At 33.8% G+C, this 16,861-nt stretch overlaps 1 protein-coding gene across 1 annotated transcript; it reads left to right on the top strand.

Annotated features, from left to right (window-relative positions):
• Nucleotides 1-10,922, top strand: napab (N-ethylmaleimide-sensitive factor attachment protein, alpha b). Its single transcript, XM_051135580.1, has 11 exons — nt 1-191; nt 2,294-2,373; nt 2,580-2,696; nt 3,766-3,812; nt 5,643-5,720; nt 5,830-5,885; nt 6,258-6,342; nt 6,827-6,931; nt 7,041-7,109; nt 10,093-10,143; nt 10,280-10,922. Exons 1-11 carry the CDS (start codon nt 94-96, stop codon nt 10,379-10,381), a joined length of 888 nt encoding a protein of 295 aa, XP_050991537.1. The 5' UTR covers nt 1-93; the 3' UTR covers nt 10,382-10,922.
• Nucleotides 10,923-16,861: the final 5,939 nt, after the last annotated feature.

Below are 16,861 nucleotides of genomic sequence, written 5' to 3'. Positions count from 1 at the left end.
CGGCAGCCGGACATGTTGGAAGTTTCCGCAGAGATGTGTTGATGTGGCTGGATTCCAGAGTGTGCTGCTAAAGTTGAACTGTAAACAATATTCATGGATAACTCCGGGAAAGAGAAAGAGGCCATGGCTCTCATGGCTGAAGCCGAGAAGAAAGTGAAGTCCTCGCAGTCGTTCTTTGGTTCTTTGTTTGGGTATGTTTTAAAACTTTTAACAGGTTTGCTGACAGGCCAACCCGGGTAAACAGACAGCTAGCATGCTAGTCAGTTAGCTGTCAAACGCGAACTTCATATAAGTGATTATCAAAGTGGAAAAAAGGTCTAAAAACGACTTTTCCTGCCGAATGAGATTGTTTGGATGTGGAGTATGAACTCACAATTGATGTTAAATGTCTGTAAGTTTTATTTCTATTTGTTTTCCAGATGTGAGTTCGTAATGTGTTCAAGCAACGACTAATTGTAACAAACCTAAATATTGTCATTTTAGGTCTTGTGTCTGTATGAATCTATACTTCTGTGTCTATATTGTAAAGTTTGGAATGAAGTTTTGTGATCAGGCGTAATGCTTCCACAAAGCTAATTGTGAAATAGCCGATGAGACTGACTAAGTGAAATGTAACTGGCTTTGCTAACAGTCAGCTGACATCCAGATGAGCCAGTTACAACATCACTAGACATACACGAACACATTAAGCTGCGTGTTCTGCTTGGACTCTGAGGAATTCCAAACCTGTAATAGCTGAGAAACGGAATCAATACTCATTTTATGGTTAATACGTTTAAGGAAAACAAAAGCAAAAAAGTAATCAACTTTCTGATAAGTGTTTTCTATGACAAATGTTGTGTTTTTTCCCTGTACTTTACAATGTGTACTTTTAATTAATTATTTATTTTTTTTTTTTTTTTTTGTGACCAAAACTAATGACTATCATACTTTTAAGCCATGATTTACAGAAGACTTATTAAATTGTCATTCAGTGTATCAATAGATATTCTAAAAACAGCAACAAAGGCATATTTAGAACACAAATTATTAGTCATTAAAAGAACACAGCTCTAGATGTCAAACCACTAGGTTTTACCTATTTGTCAGCAAGATGTTTTTAATAATTTAAAATATAATAAAATTTAGTATGATCAGTTTTCTTTTATATATTTTAATAAGTACAGGTCAGAATAGTTATGTTGTTATTTTTAACTTATTTGAACCGTACTTTTAAAAGTTATTTGGAACATTAGACACTTGCTATGTATATGTAATCATGTATGTGTTTATGTAAATTTAATATACACTACAAGTCGAAGAACAGTAAGTTTTTAAAAAAAATTTTTTTAAAGATGTCTCTTTTGCTCAACAAACTTGTGTTTATTTGATCCAAAGTACAGCAAAAACAGTACAATTTTGAAATATTTTTATTATTTAAAATAACTGTTTTCTGTTTGAATATCTTTTAAAATGTAATTTATTTCTGTGATTTTAAAGCTGAATTTTTAGCTTCATTACTCCAGGCACATGATCCTTTAGAAATCATTCTAATATTCTTATTTGCTGTTCATTAAAACATGTATTATTATTATGATTATGATTATTATTATTATTATTATTATTATTATTATGCTGAAAACAGCTGAGTAGAATTTTTTCAGGTTTCTTTGATGAAATCGAAAGTTCAGAAGAACAGCATTTATCGGAAATAGAAATCTTTTGTAACATTATAAATGACACTATCATCACTTTTGATCAATTTAAAGCATGCTTGCTAAATTAAAGTATTAATTTCTATAATTTCTTTCCCCCAAAAAATTATACTGACTTTACCATTCAAAAGCTTGTATAATTTATAGTGTATAATGTTACAAAAGCTTTTTATTTCAGATAAATGCTGATCTTTGGATGTTTCTATTCATCAAAGAATCCTAAAAAAATGTACTGAACTGTTTTAAATATTGATAATAGTAATTAAGGTTTCTTGAAATGCAAATCAGCATATTAAAATGGTTTCTGAAGGATCATGTGACTGAAGACTGAAGTAGTGATACCGAAAATTCAGCTTTGATCACAGAAATAAATTACATTTTACAATATATTTAAATAGAAGGCATTTTTTTTTTGTATTTTTGGATCAAATAAATGCAGGCTTGGTGAGCAGAAGAGACTTCTTTAAAAAACATTAAAAATCTTACTGTTCAAAAACTTCTGACTGGTAGTGTATATAAACACTTTAGAATATCATATTCATCGTATCATAACATCAAATCATATTTTATATTCATATTTTCATATTATATTTTTCCAGAGGTTCTTCAAAGATGGAGGATGCTTGTGACTTGTATGGAAGGGCAGCAAATATGTTTAAGATGGCCAAGAACTGGAGTGGTAAAGACATACACTCTGTTTCAATATAAAAATCGATATACAAATCTACATTTTGTCCTCTTAAATTTAATTTGTGTGAATTAATCAAAAATGCACTTATTTTCTAAATGAGAATGAATTTTTAGTTAAAGCTTACAGGCTATGCATGTCTATTGCGTATTGTATTTTTACCAATATTTATTGTAATATTTGTATGTGTTTATTAGCTGCCGGAAACGCTTTCTCCCAGGCGGCCCTCCTACACCTGCAGATGCAGAGTAAACATGACGCAGCCACAAACTTCATTGATGCCGGCAATGCCTTTAAAAAATCAGACCCTCAAGGTATTCATCTGAATTTCACATTAATTATTTCATAATTCTCAGCATCCAGCTGCTGTTAACAAGTATGTTTTGTGGAAACCATCATACACTGCCATTCAAAAGTTTGGTGCAAGTAAGATTTAAAGGAGAAGTCCACTTCCAAAACAAAGATTCACATATAATGTACTCACCCCCTTGTCATCCAAGATGTTCATGTCTTTCTTCAGTCATAAAGAAATTGTGTTTTTTGAGGGAAAACATTTCAGCATTTTTCGCCATATAATGGACTGATATGGTTAAATGCAGCTTCAAATGATCCCAAATGCGGTTGTAAATGATCCCAGCCAAGGAAGAAGGGTCTTATCTAGTGAAACAATCGAAACAATAAAAATGTAATATTTTTATTAAAATATTCCATCGTTACACTATATAAGACCCTTCTTTCTCGGCTGGGATCATTTACAACCGCATTTGGGATCGTTTGAAGCTGCATTTAAACTGCGTTTTGGAAGTTCAAAATCGGGGCACCATAGCAGTCCATTATATGGAGAAAAATGCTGAAATGTTTTCCTAAAAAAACTTAATTTCTTTACGACTGAAGACAGAAAGACAAGAACATCTTGGATGACAAGGGGGTGAGTACATTATTTGTAAAATGTTGTTCTGGAAGTGGACTTCTTTAAACAGCAACAACAATAAAAACATTCAGAAGTGACAGTAAATGCATTTATAATGGTAAAAAATATTTCTCTTTCAAATAAACTATATTCTTTTGAATTTTTGTCTTGAAAAAAAAAAATTCCTCAAAGCTGCAGAAAGTGCTTATATGGATATATATTTTATGAAAATGTCTAGCCTTGAATACTTGGTCGCTCATTTTAAAATCTCCAGTATGCATGTGTTGTGAATTAGGTGAATTTTTTTTCTCCTGTGCAAAAAAATATGAATAGTCCACAGTGAGCGAGTCCCATTGTTCTTTTAAAATAAAAATTGTTCTTCTTACTTTTGTGTTAAGAATTATCTCACTGTCTATATATAGTTCATTGGAAATGATTAAGGTTCAGTTATCTGTCTGTCATTCTCTCCACAGAGGCCATAAACTGTCTGAATAGGGCCATTGAGATCTATACAGACATGGTAAGAATATTTCTTTCATCTGTGCTGGCTGTAGATGGTGTTTTAAATATAAGTAGAGCTACTTTTGTTGTACAGAATTGACACTTTTCATACATTTATCTTTTTGCGGTTTAAAAAGAAAAATTGGAAACTTTTTAACATAACCAAAGCAATTGCTCATAAAACGTATTGCAAATTACTTGACACACCACTGGAGGGCACTGTAATACAATGCATATGGTTTAGTGTGCACTAACCGGGGTTGTATTCCCAAAAAATGTGGAAATTTATGAAATTTAATGTAAGCATTTTCCAGGTCTGGAAAAGTATGGAAAAAAGAAAGCAGAGTGTGGAAAAAATATTTGTGTTTCCAGACTTTTGCCCCTTTTTAGTTTTTTTATCATAGAAAATATAAAGAGTTTGGTTCCAAAATGCTATAAATCCATTTTGATTAATTTGAGTAAAAATGTGTTTTCTTTACCAAGAATGTGGCAAGCAATTTTCTGTTTCAAACTTTCACATAGCATCTTTAGGTTATAATAACATTTCAAAATTCAAATCCAGATTTTGATTTTTCAAAGATTTATTATAAAAACTGATTATTTTTTCCCAAAATGCAATAAATCCATTAGGGGTCTACGCTTACTTTTCTTTCTAGAAGCACAGTCAAAATTTTAGGAGCACCTTCTAATCAATAATCAAAAAATCTGATCAAAAATGAGCCTTCCCATTACGAGGTGATATTTGACTCCTTAAAGTGAATTAAAGGGGAATTTTGTTACCTTTGTAATGGCATTTTTTTAGCTTTATTAAAAGTATGTCATCTTTTATGTCAGATTTTTAAACAATTATATTTTATAAGCATATATTTCTAAAATTTCTAATCAAAACAACAGAATAAGAATAAGTTACCAATCAAATAAAATCAGTATTAATAAATTTCATTTGTAAAGAGGTGGTACAAAAGTGGCTTTTAGGTATATATTTAATTAGTTTAATGAGGCTCAGAGATGGTATAAGTGCAATCAAATTCTTATACTCTTGTTGAGATTAATGTTTTAAATATACAATTTGAACATAGAAATATTAAATGATTTTAATAAAAAGAAGATAAAAATGAACCTAATACTGCCAGTAGGTGGCGGCAAGTCACTGATTTAATTTCTGAATCATATCATTGATTTGATTTGTTTGAACAAATCAAACAAATCAGTTGTATTCTGATTGATTGCTTCTGTGGACAGGTGTCTTTTATACAGGTAACAAGTGGAGATTAGGAGCACTCCCTTTAAGAGAGTATAAAGTCATATAAAGTGTATAAAGGACACCTGGGAGCTAGAAATCTTACTCATTGATGTGGGATCAAATACTTATTTCGCTCATTAAAATGCAAATCAATTTATAACTTTTTTGAAATGTGTTCTTATGTTTTTTTTTTGGTGGTTCTGTCTCTCACTGTTCAAATAAACCTACCATTAAAATTACAGACTGATCATTTCTTTGTCAGTGGGCAAATGTACAAAATCAGCAGGGGATCAAATTTTTTGGCCCACTGTATTTGTAAAACCTTGAAAAAGTGATTATAGTTATTGTTTTCTAAATATACTGTTTTGTAAATATAAATATATTTTGCTTGCATAAATTGTTTTATCAATATAATCTGCTGTTTTGGATGGCTTTCAAAGGAGGAAAACGCGAAATGGTGTTTTTCAGCTAAAGCTTAACAGCTGAACTCATAAAAGGAATTTAAGCTGTCGGTCGTGTATACATTTATTTATTCCTTAGAGGAATCAACACACAAAATCATAGATTGTAAGCATAATACTATTTCTTTTGTATCTCCTCTTGTAGGGTCGATTTACAATCGCAGCAAAACACCACGTCTCCATTGCTGAAATTTATGAGACCGAACTGGTTGACATTGACAAGGTCAGATTTCTTTTGTCACATTGATAGATTATTTTCTATTATCTGTCAAATGTATTCAAAATCTGAAAGTTAGATTTATTAAGAGTACTTTAACACCTTTTTTCCTTAGGCCATTGCTCACTATGAACAGGCGGCAGACTATTATAAAGGCGAGGAATCCACAAGGTACGGCAGTTTTAAAGCTGGTTTCAGTCCTGTTGCGCAAGACTTACCAATCCTAAATGATCTAGGAAGGACCAGAAATAAATGGGTTACTTATAAAGTCAGACCTCATCCAATAAATGGGTTTTCATTACAGTATCAGTACGTAATGCATAGCATTCATATTTGCTGAAGGTAAAGACCTTTGCCCCTGTCTTACATTTACAGTACCGTTATTGAGATACACCACCTTGTAGGCCACAAAAGACACCTGACCCTATTATGTATTACAGCTTGATCTTTTTAAGAGGAACTTTTTCCCATAATTGTAGCTGATACTCTAAAATACTCTAAAATTTTTGGTTATCTGTTTGCTCTCTCTGTTTGATGCCAAAGTTCAGCCAACAAGTGCCTGCTCAAAGTTGCCACCTATGCAGCTCAACTGGAGCAGTACCCTAAAGCCATTGAGATCTACGAACAGGTAAACAAAACCATGTCAGTCTGGTTTCAGTGCATTTGATCCCCTGGGACATCTCAAATAAAGGTCATCAGTGTTGATTTAGAAATATTTTGCCTCCATGTGTAGCAAACATTGATTTTGAGTATGTAATTAAAGGTAGTCATTCCTGTCATTCATTTTCTCAAATGAAGATTTATTCGTAATTCATGTGAGGCTTTCTTTATGTAACAAACCTATCTTGGAAATGCAGTGGCTTTTATGGAAACTAGACGTTGCATATTAAATCTTTGTCCCATTGCGGATAGAAAAATATAGATTTGTATCAATGTAATCTGCTATTTTTGAATAGATTTCAGTGTTTTCTAGCTGAAATTAACTGGCTGACCTCGTGAAAGAAATATTAGCTGTTCGATACCTGTCAGGCATTTTCTTTGTTGGGTCAAATGTCAGCCACTAACAGTAAAACTCCAAAGTTAATTGTTAATTTGTGATGGGGGATTTCCAGGTTGCAACACACGCAATGGACAGCGCTCTTTTGAAATACAGCGCAAAGGACTATTTCTTTAAGGCAGCTCTCTGCCACTTCTGCGTGGACATGCTAAATGCTAAGGTATGAAAAACACCCCAACATAACCACATCTTTAAACAAGCTGATGGAAACAGCTGTCTCGTTTGCAGTTCCCTGTCATATTCTTTGTCACTGTTGCCACCCCTTGTAGCTTGCCATTCAGAAGTATGAGGAAATGTTTCCAGCCTTTTCAGACTCACGTGAATGCAAATTGGTGAAGGTAAGGCTTGATCTCAGCATAAAATGACCACAGCAACAAAATGTCTAATTGCTATTAAAAATAACTTATTTACAATCAAGGTCAAAAGGTTACATACACCATGCAGATCTGCAAAATGTTAATAATTTTACCAAATGCATGTCATTTTATATTTAGTACTGACCTGAATAAGATATTTCATGTAAAAGAGGTTCACAGTCCACAAGAGAAAATAATAGTTGAATTTATAAAAATGACACTGTTCTCAAAAGTTTACACACACTTGATTCTTAATACTGTGTTGTTACCGGAATGATCCACAGCTGTGTTTTTTTGTTTATTGATAGTTGTTCATGAAACCCTTGTTTGTACGAACAGTTAAACGGTCTGCAGTTCTTGACAGAAATCCTGAAATCAAAAAGTTTAACACCCATACAGTCAATGACATACAGTCATTGTTGGAAAGGGTTCAAATACACAAAAATTCTGAAAAACCAAAGAATTTGTGGGACCTGAAGGATTTTTCTGATGAAACAGTGGGCACTTTAACTGTTCAGGACAAACAAGGGACTCATGAACAACTATCACTAAACAAAAAACATAGCTGTGGATCATTCAGGTAACAACACAGTATTAAGAATCAAGTGTATGTAAACTTATGAACAGGGTTATTTTATAAATTCAACTATTATTTTCTCTTTATTTATTATTGTTGCGTTAGGGCTGTCAAACGATTAATTGTGATTAATCGCATATAAAATAAAAGTTTGAGTTTTCCTAATATATGTGTGTGTGTACTGTGTGTAATTATTATGTATATATAAATACACACAAATTAATGTATATATTTAAGAGAAATATGTTATGTACAAAAGATTTATATTTATATATAATATAAATTAAATAAAAAAAATAATAGATATATATACTTGTAAATATTTCTTAAATATACATGAATGTGTTTGCATTTATATATACATACTAATTACACACAGTACACACACATATATTAGGCAAACTCACTTTTATACACATATATATATATATATATATATATATATATATATATATATATATATATATATACACACATATATGTATATGTATATACACACACACACACACACACACACATATATATTGTTTAATTATTATTCATTGTAATTTAACCCTCAATTTCATTTTATCCCCCTTCTGTAATGTTTCTTGTTTCCAAAATGTTTACAAATAAATCATATAAAACTTGAAAAGTTCTTTGCGCATACTGGGGATTTGAACAAACCCCAACCCTAAGGCATTTGTGTTTAAATTTCTAAAGTATGTATGTATTTAATTTTATTTTTTCCCTATTTATTTATTTATTCTTTATTTTATTTTTTTTTTTATTTTTACTTATTTATTTTAAAGTATTTCATAAAACTTTATGGCTGATTAAAGGTTTTTATAACACTGTAAAGTATTGTGTTGTATACTCACCCCCTTGTCATCCAAGATGTTCATGTCTTTCTGTCTTCAGTCGTAAAGAAATTATGGTTTTTGAGGAAAGCATTTCAGGATTTTTCTTCATATAATGGACTTCAATGGTGCCCCCAGTTTTTGAACTTTCAAAATGTAGTTTAAATGCAGCTTCAAAGGCTCTAAATGATCCCAGCTGAGGAAGAAGGGTCTTACCTAGCGAAACGACTGGTCATTTTTTTCGAAAAAGAAAAAATTGTATACTTTTTAAGCACAAAAGCTCACGTAGCAAGGCTCTCGGAAGAACGAGTCGTCTCGGGGAGTGATTAGTTCAGTCGTGCATGCTCAACATCCTATAAGGTTCTTTACTGGAATTAGTTCACCTGTCTTTGGGTTTTTTGAATCGTTATGTTATGGGGCTGTCACGTGATGCTGATTTTGCTAAAATTAACAAAATGACTTGAAAAAGATTCGTTCATTTTGCTGAACGAGACAGTAAAATGATCCGAACTTCCCATCACTACTACGAATCACGTCTAAGTTAATCGTCTGTGTACTCCGGCTAAAAAAGGTAGAGTATGGCGAAAAACTCCATCTTATTTTCTCCTACAACTTCAGAATAGTCCGACACGTTGTACCTTTTTGTTTGTAAACAGCATTGGACTTACTTGCACTTTCTTAGTCTTTGCACATTCGCGTTGTAAACACTGGGTCTGTAGTTCCGCCTACGTTCCGTGTGACCTTTCGACTTGATTCAATAGTACGTAGTGTCGTGAACGTGTGTCCCAGAGCCTGTGCTACACAAGTTTTTGTGCTTAAAAAGTATACACATCTTTATTTTCTGAAAAAAATTACCTATCGTTTCGCTAGATAAGACCCTTCTTCCTCAACTGGGATCATTTAGAGCCCTTTGAAGCTGCATTTAAACTACATTTTGGAAGTTTAAAATCGGGGGCACAATTGAAGTCCATTATATGAAGAAAAATCCTGAAATGTTTTCCTCAAAAACCATAATTTCTTTACGACTGAAGACAGAAAAACATGAACATCTTGGATGACAAGGGGGTGAGTACATTATTTGTGAATTGTTGTTCTGGAAGTGGACTTCTCCTTTAAGGGTGCTCTATGTTTAGCTTGTGTAAACTTACAAATTTACGCAATCTTGAGTTGATTCATTGACTATCCAAAAAGGGAGAAACAAGCACTTCTGTCTGTGCTTTAGGGGCATATGCTTAAGATTTTAAATGAGAGGTGATTCATCAATTTACAAGGCAAACGAGTTTTGTATATATTTCCTTGAAGACATGTACGTATCTGGATTTGCTTGCTTTAATTTTAATTAAGTGAAGTGAAAGTGAAAACACATGTATTGAGAGTTTACACTTATTTGTCTAACAGAATCATACCATTGATGTCAAAGTACTGTCAGTAAACCCCAATTGTTTTGTCTGTGAAGAGTGTTGGGTAACAGCAGTACATTGTGGTCCAGACAGAATGATGATGGATAAATAATGTGCTTAACATGTTCTTTTTTCTTGTTTTTTAACAGAAACTTTTAGATGCATTTGAGGAACAGAATGTGGATGCATATACCGACGCTGTAAGACACTTCCTGTTGCTTGTAAAACCTCTTAAAGAATTTTCAGTTTACAAGAAGCTTCCTAGTTTCACTAAAACTGAGTAAGGCTGCTCACATGACATGCCTATTGATGTCTGTCACTATAATTACTTTTCAGGTAAAAGAGTATGACACCATCTCACGACTGGATCAGTGGCTCACCACCATGCTGCTTCGTATCAAGAAATCCATACAAGAAGACGAAAGTGACCTTCGCTAGGATCCTCTTCCTCCCCTCTGCCCCTTGCCGCTCGTTCTGCCTCGTGCCTTTAACACCCTGACTTCAGTACAGACTATCTCCATCCCGCTCTCTTTCACCACCAGCTCAACTCTCAGTGCCTTAACGTCCTTGCTTTACCTCTCTCTGTCTCAATGACACGGCCGTACCGCCAGACCTCGGAGAACACTAAAGAAAGGAAGGGCTGCTTGTTTAAATGGGATTTGTGGGAGTGTTGCATGAGAGCTGAAACCAGCTACAGTAATGTTATGGGGTGCTGTGCACACCTGCCTTGTGCTCTGGCTGACACAGAGCACCTGTATTACTGAGCACAAAACACCTAGGTTCATCCTGTTCAATTCTTTAGTAGTGGCATATATATTTTTATTCTTATTGGAAAGAACATACCTTATATCTCTGCAGATGTTTTTGCTTGCTGATTCCTGCGTAGACTAATCTTGAAAAAATTATTTGAAATGCTCTTGCAGTTTGTTTTTTTTATTTTGACATGTGAAGAAAAAAAGTAAAATAACAACTGATTCAACCTGTACAGTCTGATTTTATTGACTATCCAAAAAGGGAGAAACAAGTCACTTCTGTCTGTGCTTTAGGGGCATATGCTTAAGATTTTAAAGGAGAAGTAGCACCAGCATGGTGGACTGGAATTTGTGAGTCGTAAAGTAATTGAATAGTTTTACAGGTCAAAAAAGGTATTACAATAAATTATATTTTATGTCAAAGAGAAAAGTAATTGTATATAGGCCATTCTACAGATTTCTCCAAAAAATGTGCATGCATGCAAACTGTACAGTATCTAAGGAACATATTTCTAGTAATTCTCATATTGTATTTTCAGAAAGTTTTGTAGCCTAATATTTGTCCTCTCCCCAAATTTGTCACTAGCAAAATAAGAATAATTTAATTAGAGGGGTTTTATCGACCTATTAAGACTTTACATACATCTACACTGTATATACATACATGTTTTTTATTTTATTAAAAAGTTTTCAGAGGTAAATCAATAACAATTAAAAGTTTAACAATATTTCAAGTGTGATTTATGAGATTTGTTGTATTTTGAATCCAATTTTTCTTTATAAAAGGCTAAAAGATGATCATACTGATTTCAAAGTTAAGGATTCATTAGTTTGAATATGCATTGAACCAAAAAACTATCATAACATCTTAGCTGATAATTCAGTATGCTTTGTTTTTGACAAAACATCTCATGTTTCATAAGTGACAGTAATGCTTTACTGTCATCACATTACAGGATTTTAACTTGCATACTAAAACTACTAAAAACATTTGCATAGTTGTAGTAAAACTTTATTTCCCCCAAAGAAAAGATTATGTGTTCCCTTTTGTCAATTATGACATGTTTCAGTAGTGATCATTTTATAGGACAACACCCAAAAAACAAAGATGTCACTACCAAAACTCCACCAAATGTTTCAGTAGTAACAATTTTAGATACTTTTAAAGCTAGTTCAAAGGTGCTAATCAGCACATGGTTAGCTAGCACAATTCTGAACAGTTGTACACATATACTAACTAAATGTTATAGAATAACTCCCAAAATAGTGTGATTAATTATAGAAAAATGGTGTTCGGTAGTGACGGTCCTTAAAGTTACACACAGATTTTCCTTGTGGCTATGAGAGAGAGTGACACATAAATATGTAGGGGTGTAGTCTCAAGTTTCCTAATTTACAAAAAAGAAAATATAAAATAAAGAATTTTTTCACTTCACTTTTTAAAAGAATCAAAAAGATACTTTTAAAAACAACAATGCAAAAAAAAATACAGTTATCTCAATATCATTTTCATAGTTGAAATTTATGGGTTAGGCTTCAGGAGAGTTACCTCCATGTTGAAAATACCCAATAAATGAAGATTTTATATATATTAATCTTACTGACATTTGAAATATTATTGTGGCTTTCACCAGATAATAAAATGATCTTAGTAAACATCTAAGATTTGAATTCTTTACTGCTTTTTAAATGTGTTTTTCAAAATTGCTCATTTAGAGCTATATACAGAGGTTGGACTATGAAACTGAAACACCTGGTTTTAGACCACAATAATTATTGGTATGGTGTAGTGCCTCCTTTTGCCCCCAATACAGCATCAGTTGGCCTGAGGGATTCTGAGCCGTTCATCTCGGAGGAAAATTTATCCTGATTTGATCCTCCAAAATACCCCAAAGTGGCTCAAAAGTATGGCAGGTCATGTTCATCTTCATGTACCTCAAACCACTCTGTCACATGTCTTGCTGTGCGTACTGGTGCATTATCAAACTGATACACAGCACCGCCTTCATGGTACAATGTTTGAACTATTGGGTGCACATATGGTCCTCCAGAATGGTTCATTAGTCCACAACATTAGCGTTGGCTATAGCAGCCTGACCATAAATATTGGCCTTGTGGTATTCTCGATAACAGTTTTGGTGGAAACAAAACAGTCAAGCTGCACATTTAATTCTGCAGTGTAATGGTCAGGTGTGGTAATATATTTTTTGGATACAGTCCAAGTTAATAACCCGGACATCCCTTTCAGACAGCATCTGCGCTGAGTTGCGTTGACAGGTATGTCAGGTATCTTTCGTCCCTAATGGTTTTATGCCACCCTGGATGCCCTAGCTCTCTTTACATCACAAAGACTTGCTGTCCTGCAATTTGTCCTCTTTTGAACTCTGATAGATGTCTGATAGATATGTTGTGTGGACTGGATTATTTTATGTAGAGCTGTGCTACTGCACTGCTAACTCAGCGTTCACACTGTTCTCTTACTGATTGAATGTAAAATCAATGAAGACTGGCCTACAGGCTACATATATATATTATACAGGGTGGGCCATTTATATGGATACACCTTAATTAAATGGGAATGGTTGGTGATATTAACGTCCTGTTTGTGGCACATTAGTATATGTGAGGGGGCAAACTTTTCAAGATGGGTGGTGACCATGGTGGCCATTTTGAAGTCGGCCATCTTGGATCCAACTTTTGTTTTTTCAATAGGAAGAGGGTCATGTGACATATCAAACTCATTCGGAATTTCACAAGAAAAACAATGGTGTGCTTGGTTTTAACGTAACTTTATTCTTTCATGAGTTATTTACAAGTTTCTGACCACTTATGTATTATGATACACTCTCTCTATTTAAATCTAGATTAAAGACACATCTTTTTAGCCAAGCATTCAAATAATGCATCTCATAAACTTTTTCTGCAGCTATATCTGATCAAATGTTCATTTTAATCTTTTAGCTCTGGTTTAACAAACCTTCCTTCCTTTTCTTAGTTTGAACAGCAGCTACGCTAATTATGTTCCTATTTGTTCTCTGTTTTTGCCATGGGATTGACATCCCATGGTAACTAGGAATTCACAAGCTCCAGTGTGGATCCAGAACACTTAAGAAAAGATGATGCCAACCCTTCAGAGGACTTCAGATGATGCCAACCCTGAAAACATACAGCACTACCAAATTCTGCTACAAATTTATAGTGTTCTTTGTCTGTTTGATTACGTCATTAATTGATCTTTACCAGACATCTCTACCATATGTACATCCAGCTACTACTACATATATAGTAAAAATGTCAATTTGGTGTAAAGCTGCTTTGCAACGATATGTATCGTGAAAAGCGCTATACAAATAAATTTGAATTGAATTGAATTGAACTTATAAAATGTGTTCAGGGAGACCTTGGGGGCCATTGATGATGTGATGTGTGTTTCCCTCTTTATGCACTGAAGCTGGCACGTTCCCTGAGTTTTTCCAGCAAGATGGTGCACCACCACATTATGGGTGTCAGGTCCGAGCATTCCTAGATGAACAGTTTCCTGAAAAGTGGATTGGTCGTCGTGGGCCAGTTGAATGGCCCCCAAGGTCTCCCGATCTGACCCCCTTAGACTTTTATCTTTGGGGTCATCTGAAGGCAATTGTCTATGGTGTGAAGATACAAGATGTGCAGCACCTGAAACTACGGACACTGGAAGCCTGTGCTGGCATTTCTCCTGCGGTGTTGCTATCAGTGTGTGAAGAGTGGGAGAAGAGGGTTGCATTGACAATCCAACACAATGGGCAGCACATTGAACACATTTTATAAGTGGTCAGAAACTTGTAAATAACTCATGAAAGAATAAAGTTACGTTAAAACCAAGCACACCATTGTTTTTCTTGTGAAATTCCGAATGAGTTTGATATGTCACATGACCCTCTTCCTATTGAAAAAACAAAAGTTGGATCCAAGATGGCCGACTTCAAAATGGCCACCATGGTCACCACCCATCTTGAAAAGTTTGCCCCCTCACATATACTAATGTGCCACAAACAGGACGTTAATATCACCAACCATTCCCATTTTATTAAAGTGCATCCATATAAATGGCCCACCCTGTATATTACATATAACTTTGAAGAGAATTGCCAGGTGACATATTTCTTAGCACAAATGAGGACAATGGTGCAAGAGCAATACCAAAGTATTGTTTTAAGTGTTAAAATATAGCAGAAGTAAAACTGATATTCAAAAACAATTTAACTTTTCATTTAGTGATGAGTGAATTTTTGCTAGAAAAAGAGCCAGAGAAGTAGGAGTAGGCTATATGAGATCTTGTCATTATATGATGAGATTTTAAAGATAGTTCACCTGAAAATAAGTGCTAAAGGTGTGAGGGAGTTTTGCTTTATCAATGCTGTCATGAATTCACACACCACTGTGTGATGTAATGCAAAAACCTAAAACAGAAGATGCAACCCTTTCCTCATTCCCTGCATTCATAGGCATTTTTTTCAACATGACAATGAAGATATTCATTCTCCCAAGGTGAAAATCCTTCAGTGGACATGTATTTCACTCAATCTTAACACTCTTGAGCAGCTGTGGGGGATTCTGTAGAGACGAGCTGAGCAACACTCCTCATTAAAGACCAGTGCTTTTATGGAGGTCGTCCTCCAGGAGTTAAACAGGACAGATGTGACATTTTGTCATGAACTTGTACACTCAGTGGCAAGAAGGGTCAGAGCAGTATACTTAAAGTTCTGGAGAACATACCAAGTACTAGAATATTATACATTTGCTATATATATATAGCAAATGTAGCAATACACCTTTTATATTTATTCAGAGGGGGTGTACTCATTTATGTACTTTATGTACTTATGTACATATTATATATGACTTTTATTTGTGTTATGACTTTTGGGGTATAAATTAAGTTCAAACAGAATGCTTGTTACAACATTTAAGCAACATTAAAAAAATGTATTCTCTCATAACTTAAAAAGTAAACATTCACTGGAACATTTGTTAAACAGAAAGTATGTCTATTTGAATATAATTTCCAGCTTAAACATATTTGAAAGACAAATTGCTGATGAGCCTTTTCATGTTAAAGTGTAAATATAAAGTATAACAAAACAGGGTTTTGAGAACGGTTTACTTATTTATATATGAGCTATAAAGACTTTTATACGTGTTATGAATAGAGCTGCATTTTCTCAGTGTGGTGTGTAAAGTTGTTGAAGCCACACGTCGTGACTCATTTCCGGGAACAACCACTTCCTCACCACGCTGAAGAAGATGCATTTTGTTCTTTTATTATTCGGTTTTATGTGAGCCCTAAGAAATGTATGAAGCCAGTTTTCCGGGACTGAATAAAAATAGTTAAGTGCAACTTTTTTTCTCAGAATTTTGTGAGTCACAAATAACGTTATAGTCCGAATTGCAAAATATAAACTGATATATATATATATATATATATATAATAATGTGAAATATAAACATGCAATTGCAAGTTTTAATGTCTGAAGGGAAAAAAAGATAATATTTTCTTACAATTGCGAGTTTTATATCTCACAGTTCTGACTTTATAACACTATTGCATTTTCATCTTTATTCCTCCCAATTTTGACTTTTTCTTAGAATTGACCCTTCGCAAAAATCCGCCCTTCTTAGTCACTGTTGCTATGTCCAGCAAACATGTTGCTCTCACACTACACATCATGTTCTCATGCAGTGAAAAATACATCGTTGAGCAAAGAAGAAACTGGCAACACGCCATCAGACAAGACAGAGTAGGTTACGTCTGGTATAAAACAAAGTCTCAGCTTTAAAATTTTGTCATTTTTTAAGAAATTCAAACAATAAATGTTTTGTGGCTCTTTAATGTGTCAGATCACTGTATTGCCTCAATTCAAATGATATGTGAACTGATAATCTTTTCATATTTAATTAAAGCACAAAATAAACATGAATGAACATCAGAATGTATTTTATCTCAACCGTGGAAAGACGTCAACACATATTTTTCAAGTTTAAGTCAACCGAAGTTAATCTACCCACCTGTCTGCTTTGTTTGTCTGACAGAATGGCGGATTCAGCATTATGATTGGTCAGACTGAGTTTTAGTCTGAATTGTGAGATAAAAAGTCGCAATTTTCTTGTTTCATTTTCAGTGGCGGAAACA

Source organism: Labeo rohita, chromosome 18 (genome assembly GCF_022985175.1).
Source record: "Labeo rohita strain BAU-BD-2019 chromosome 18, IGBB_LRoh.1.0, whole genome shotgun sequence".
Lineage (NCBI taxonomy): Eukaryota > Metazoa > Chordata > Actinopteri > Cypriniformes > Cyprinidae > Labeo > Labeo rohita.
The sequence above is the reverse complement of the archived record's forward strand: the minus strand, read 5'-3'. Positions and strand labels throughout refer to the sequence as shown.

Excerpts from the sequence above, each read along its gene's own strand:
- napab (XM_051135580.1), top strand. The coding sequence starts at position 94 with ATGGATAACTCCGGGAAAGAGAAAGAGGCCATGGCTCTCATGGCTGAA. Across the intron at positions 6,343-6,826 it reads CCATTGAGATCTACGAACAG|GTTGCAACACACGCAATGGA; the intron begins GTAAACAAAACC and ends GGGGATTTCCAG. Across the intron at positions 10,144-10,279 it reads TGGATGCATATACCGACGCT|GTAAAAGAGTATGACACCAT; the intron begins GTAAGACACTTC and ends ATTACTTTTCAG.